Here is a 5,939-nt window from a genome sequence, read left to right on the forward strand (position 1 = left end):
TTTAGTCCCTGGTCAGGCAACTAAGATCCTGCAAGCCATGCAGTGTGGTCAAAAAAAAAAAAAGTTTCCATTTAGAAATGTAATATAGGGCTTCCCAGGTGGCGCAGTGGTTGAGAATCTGCCTGCCAATGCAGGGGACACGGGTTCGAGTCCTGGTCTGGGAAGATCCCACATGCCGGGGAGCAACTAGGCCCTCGAGCCACAACTACTGAGCCTGCGCATCTGGAGCCTGTGCTCCGCAACAAGAGAGGCGGCGATAGTGAGAGGCCCGCGCACCATGATGAAGAGTGGCCCCCACTTGCCGCAACTAGAGAAAGCCCTCGCACAGAAACGAGGACCTAACACAGACATAAATAAATAAATAAATAAATAAATAAATAAATAAATAAATAAATAATTTTTTTTTAAAAAGGCCTTCCTTCTCAAAAAAAAAACCATTATAAAAAAAAAAAGAAATGTAATATAGTGCATGCTGGATCTATTTGTAGGGGATCTGGAACAGCTCGTTGTCATGAAACACATTGATATTTCTGTAGCAAAAAAAAAAGTATATGAACATTCACACAAATAGTCTTGCATCAATTCAGGTCAAGTTTTGCCACCAAATGAGTTAATATCAGGTGAGCTTTAGCTACCAAATGAGTTTTTAAAAGTTCAATTTTCTGAGCTTTTTGCCTTTAAGTAACGTTCTTCTAAGTATATTACATAGGGTGTCTCCTTCAGTATGCACGATAAGCTTATGAGACAGATACTGTTACTGTGCCCATTTTACAGATAGGGAAACTGAAGCCCAGAGAAGGCAAGCAACTTGCCCAGGGCCACACAGCTGGTAAATGGCAGAGCTGGGATCCAAATGCAGGAAGCCTAGAGCAGAGCAATTCTTAACCTGTGCCTTAAGGATAGTTTTTATGGAGTTTGTGAGCCTGGTTGGGGGCGGGGAGGGGGGAATTATATTTATTTTCACTGCCCTCTAACTAAGATTTAGCATTCCTTCGATTATGAATGTAGACAGCAAGCCACAGCAGCATGAACAATACCCATGAGTGCTGCCAATAGGAATCACAGATATTGCTTATTGCAGGGGCAGCAGACATCTCAAGATAGCAGTTATTCTCATCACTACTTTGAAGTTACAGGAGTTCTTAGAATCACCACTAGATATTGTCAGTAAATGAACTAATAAAGAAGCACATATGTTACTATGTCACAAAGTTTTAAAAAATATTTCGATAGTTGTATTTCAGTATAATTGTTTTCCCTTGTGTTTTTATCAGTATTTATGCATTTAAAAAGCGTGATGTTGGGAAGGGGTCCAGGGGCTTCACCAGACTTTCAGAGGAGTCCAGAACCCAGAAAAGGCTGAGAATGCTTGGCCTAAAGCTATGCTTTAACCACTACACCCTGCAGAGTTAACACGCATGTGCATTGAAAAAAATGAGGAGGAGAGGGAGGAGGGACCAAAGGTGTTATCGATCATGTCCGGGTGGTGGGATAAAGGCTGACTTCCTTTGTGTTATGCGCGTTTGTGTTTCTGAAATCATACAGTGAGCATGTTTGACTTCACCATTCAGGAGGGAACTCAGATATTTAAAGAAACAGAGCATTTTCTTTCAGCCCATAAGACATCCCTACCAGATACCAGTTAGTACTGCTCAGACCCTGATAAAGTAAACCCTAAATTAAAGCTGTTGTTGAGATCAGACTTTAAGGGATTTAATGAGAGCCGGTTGATCACATTTCTCAAACTTTAACTTTGAAAGAACAAAAGGTCCATTCCTGCCTCCCAGACAGACAGCCAGTGATTGGGAGAGTCCAAAGCCCAGGTGCCTTGGGATGTGCCCACACCACGAAAGAAGGTCCTATTTTTGCCCTGACTAGACTCTAGCACTTCACAGAAGCAATTATTGCTGAAGCAAAGATCGCTAATGATAACGTCCTCCTCTCGCCGCTGCCCTGTGAGTTAGCAGGGTGAGCCCAGGGTCTCTGGTGACTTTCATTCTTCATCTCATGCTTCTGAGTCTCAACCGTCGTTCAGTTCTGCGTTGGCAGTTATTGTGGTCGTGGCTGAATCAAACAGGAGGGAGAACGGGCGGGAGCCACCTGCCCAGGTGGTGGGTCCTCAGAACAGGGTGGGGAGAGAAGAGAGCGCTGGAGGAAAAGCAGAGAAGCCGAGACAGACTGTCCCTGCGCAGGTTAGTGATCCATCCTACTCAGCTTCAAGGGGGACTTGAACCTGGAATTTCTGAATCCTATCTGGCTCTCAGAGAATAAAATTGAAGCATCATGGTGGGGTTTACAGGCTCAGCGTCACCAGCGGAAGGACCATGACCGAAACCCACAGCCCACATCTGCTGCCCACACACAGCCTGTACCAGATAACCCTCACCTGCCCACCAGTTTCCAACCCCATCCTCTTCACTCCTAAAGCAACTGGAAAACACTTGTTTATAGCATTCACACTGCAACTCAGTTACCTGCCTTAGTACCTCTCTGTCCGGCTTCCCCACCAAGCTGTCTACTCCTTGAGGGCACAGGCTGTATTTGGGGGGAGTTTATTACCATGGATAGGAGCATGGATTGGAATTCCGCCTCAGCCACTTCCTGGTTGTGTGATCTTGGGGAAGTCACTTCTCTCTAAGCCTTTGTTTTTTCATCTGTAAAATGGGTAGTCAGTGATTCAACTAAAAAGTATAAGGGCTAACTCTGTACTAGGAACTCTTCTAGTTGCTGGAGATTTAGAACGTGACAAAAACCACTGTCCAGCTGAAGCATGCGTTCTAGCTGGAATAGGTGTGAGAGGAGGTGACAGGCATAAACAAGCAAATAAATTCAATAATAACAGTAGGCACCTCATGTGGGTTATTAAGAGGATTACTTGAGATGAGGCCTTTAAAGTGCTCAGCTAAGGCCTGACTCATAATAAATGCCAAGAGATGACAGTGCTGATTATTTTCTCCAGGAAAGCATTCTTGACCCCGCTAAAACCGGCACTCCCACCCCACCCACCCCAGGCCTGGCTACCGGCCCTTTGTCTTGACTCTGACAGCACATCTGCACAGCTTGATCATGGCATTTACTACATTATACAATCATATTCTCTTAGATGCATATGGTTCCACATTGACCTCACCTACTTGAAACGTGTACAGTGGATTTTTACTTGTATTTATATCTTCAGCATCTCACATGGTGTCTGGCCCACGGTTGGGACCAAATAAATGCTTGTTAGATCAGTCAGAGATCAAACCTAAAGAAAACCCCAAGGCCTCAAATGGCATTTAAAAAAAACTTGTCTCAGGACTTCCCTGGTGGTCCAGTGATCAAGACTCCACGCTTCCACTGCAGGGGGTGTGGGTTCCATCCGTGGTCGTGGAACTAACATCCCACATGCCCCGTGGTGCAGCTACAAAAAAATTAAGATTTAAATTTAAAAAAACTTGTCTCAGACTTGCTCTGAAAAAGTCCTGTTAGTAACCAACCTCCAGATGGCCTCTGGTGGTCCTTATCTCCTCATCTATGTTCTTGTGTCACCAATAGAAGATTGAGGAAATGACAATGTGTACATTCCCAGGTAAGGTCATAGGAGACATTGTAGCTTCTGCGTTGCTCTCTCTTGGATCACCTGGTCTGGGGGAAGCCAGCTGCCGTGCTGTGAGGACACATGAGAGCTCTATGGAGATGCCCACATGACGAGGAACTGAGGCCTCCCGCCAATACCCAGAACCCACTTGCCAGTCATATGATGCGCCGTCTTGGAAATAGGTTTGTCAGCCCCAGTCAAGCCTTCATTGGACCCCAACCCTGGCCAACAATTTGTCTGCAGCTTCACCCAGCTAAGCCACTCCTGAATTCATAGGAGACCCACAACATTTTTAAAAGAAATGTATTGGCATAAACACAACCAGCTCTGGACTGAAATGAGCAGAGACAGTACAAAAGGAAAAGAGGCCTTTGAACCCTCAAACTGCTGCAGGCAGGAAGCAGGCTGCAAAACTACTCAGCTGCAAACAGGATCTGCATCTCTTGGGAAAAGGAGCATGACTCAGAGAATAGATCCCTGAGTCCAGAGGGTAGGTCCAAGACACGTAATCACTCCCTCCAGGTCACAGAGCTAATAATGGTAGAGCCAGATTTCAAACTGAAGCAGTCTGGCTCTAGAGTCCATGCTTCTCTCCTCTGCATTATACCATGTCTCTATTGGATGGTTGCATGCGTAGATAGATAGTATGATTTTGGTTCACTGAATTAACATTTTAAAATAGCAAGTGGTGCTCATGTCAGTACACAAAGAGAATTCCAGACACCAATGACCGGGCGTGTATTGATCTGATGATTGATGATCTTCATGACATTCACTCAAAGAATGATACAGCCTCTGATCCTGAGCCTTTTCTTTTTACACAAAGGAAAATATTAAGGGGACTTCCCTAGTGGCACAGTGGATAAGACTCCACGCTCCCAATACAGGGGGCCTGGGTTCAATCCCTGGTCAGGGAGCTGGATCCCACATGCATGCCACAACTAGGAATTCATGTGCCGCAACTAAGGGGCCCACCTGCCGCAACGAAGACCCAGCACAACCTGCAGCCTCAGCCCCAGCCGTAGGCACAGCCACCGGCACGACCCCAGCCCCAGCTCCTGCTGCAGCTCCTCCAGACTCCGTCCCTACACCGACATCCTGGAGGTTGGGATGCTCTTGTCCAAAACCAACTCTCTTGCCCACCTGCGTGCCGCACCCTGCAACGACCTGCACGCCACCAAGATGGCGCCCGGCAAGGAGAAGCCTCTGGAGTCACAGTACCAGGTGGGCCCGCTCCTGGGCAGCGGCGGCTTCGGCTCGGTCTACTCCGGCATCCGTGTCGCCGACCACTTGCCAGTGGCCATCAAGCACGTGGAGAAGGACCGTATTTCAGACTGGGGAGAGCTGCCTAATGGTACCCGAGTGCCCGTGGAAGTGGTTCTGCTGAAGAAGGTGAGCTCAGGCTTCCCCGGCGTCGTTAGGCTCCTGGACTGGTTCGAGAGGCCCAGCAGTTTCGTCCTGATCCTGGAGAGGCCCGAGCCAGCGCAAGAACTCTTCGACTTTATCACGGAAAGGGGGGCCCTGCAGGCGGAGCTGGCCCGCAGCTTCTTCTGGCAGGTGCTGGAGGCCGTGCGGCACTGCCACAGCTGCGGGGTGCTTCACCGCGACAGCAAGGATGAGAACATCCTTATCGACGTCAATCGCGGCGAGCTCAAACTCGTCGACTTCAGGTCGGGGGCGCTGCTCGAGGACACCATCTACACGGACTTCGATGGGACCCGAGTGTATAGTCCTCCAGAGTGGATCCATTGCTACCGTGGCAAGTCAGCAGCCGTCTGGTCTCTGGGGATCCTGCTGTACGATATGGTCTGCGGAGATATTCCCTTTGAGCACGATGAGGAGATCATCAGGGGCCAAGTTTTCTTCAGGCAGAGGGTCTCTTCAGAGTGTCAACATCTCATTAGATGGTGCTTGGCCCTGAGATGATCAGATCGGCCATCCTTCAAAGAAATCCAGAACCATCCATGGATGCAAGATGTCCTCCTTTCCCAGGAAACTGCTGAGATCCATGTCCACAGCCTGTTGCCAGGGCCCAGCAGATAGCTTCTAGGGCAGGTTCTCCCCTCTCTGTCAGATGCTCAAGGGAGGGGAAGTGTCTGTTTCCAGCTTCCCAAGTACCAGTGACGCTTCTCTCCAAGCAGGACAGTGCTTGATACAGGAACATTTACAATTCATTCCAGACCCCAGGCCCTGGAGGCCGCCTCCCAAAGAGAGGAAGAGACTCCACTCCAGCCGTCCTAGGCCTCAACTCCTCCCATAGAAGCTCTCCTTCTCATCGGTGTCCAGCACTGCTGCACTTTGCAAAATCCCAGGGGTGGCGGGGTGGGGTGGGAGTGGGTCAGAATCCAGCCATGGAACT

General features: G+C 48.5%; 1 protein-coding gene across 1 annotated transcript; it reads left to right on the forward strand.

The window, feature by feature from the left end:
• Positions 1 to 4,689: 4,689 nt before the first annotated feature.
• On the forward strand, positions 4,690 to 5,606 carry LOC133103484 (serine/threonine-protein kinase pim-1-like). Its single transcript, XM_061208904.1, has one exon. The coding sequence runs from the start codon at positions 4,691 to 4,693 to the stop codon at positions 5,504 to 5,506; it is 816 nt and encodes a 271-aa protein (XP_061064887.1). The 5' UTR covers position 4,690; the 3' UTR covers positions 5,507 to 5,606.
• Positions 5,607 to 5,939: the final 333 nt, after the last annotated feature.

This window comes from Eubalaena glacialis, chromosome 13 (genome assembly GCF_028564815.1).
Source record: "Eubalaena glacialis isolate mEubGla1 chromosome 13, mEubGla1.1.hap2.+ XY, whole genome shotgun sequence".
NCBI classification, from domain to species: domain Eukaryota; kingdom Metazoa; phylum Chordata; class Mammalia; order Artiodactyla; family Balaenidae; genus Eubalaena; species Eubalaena glacialis.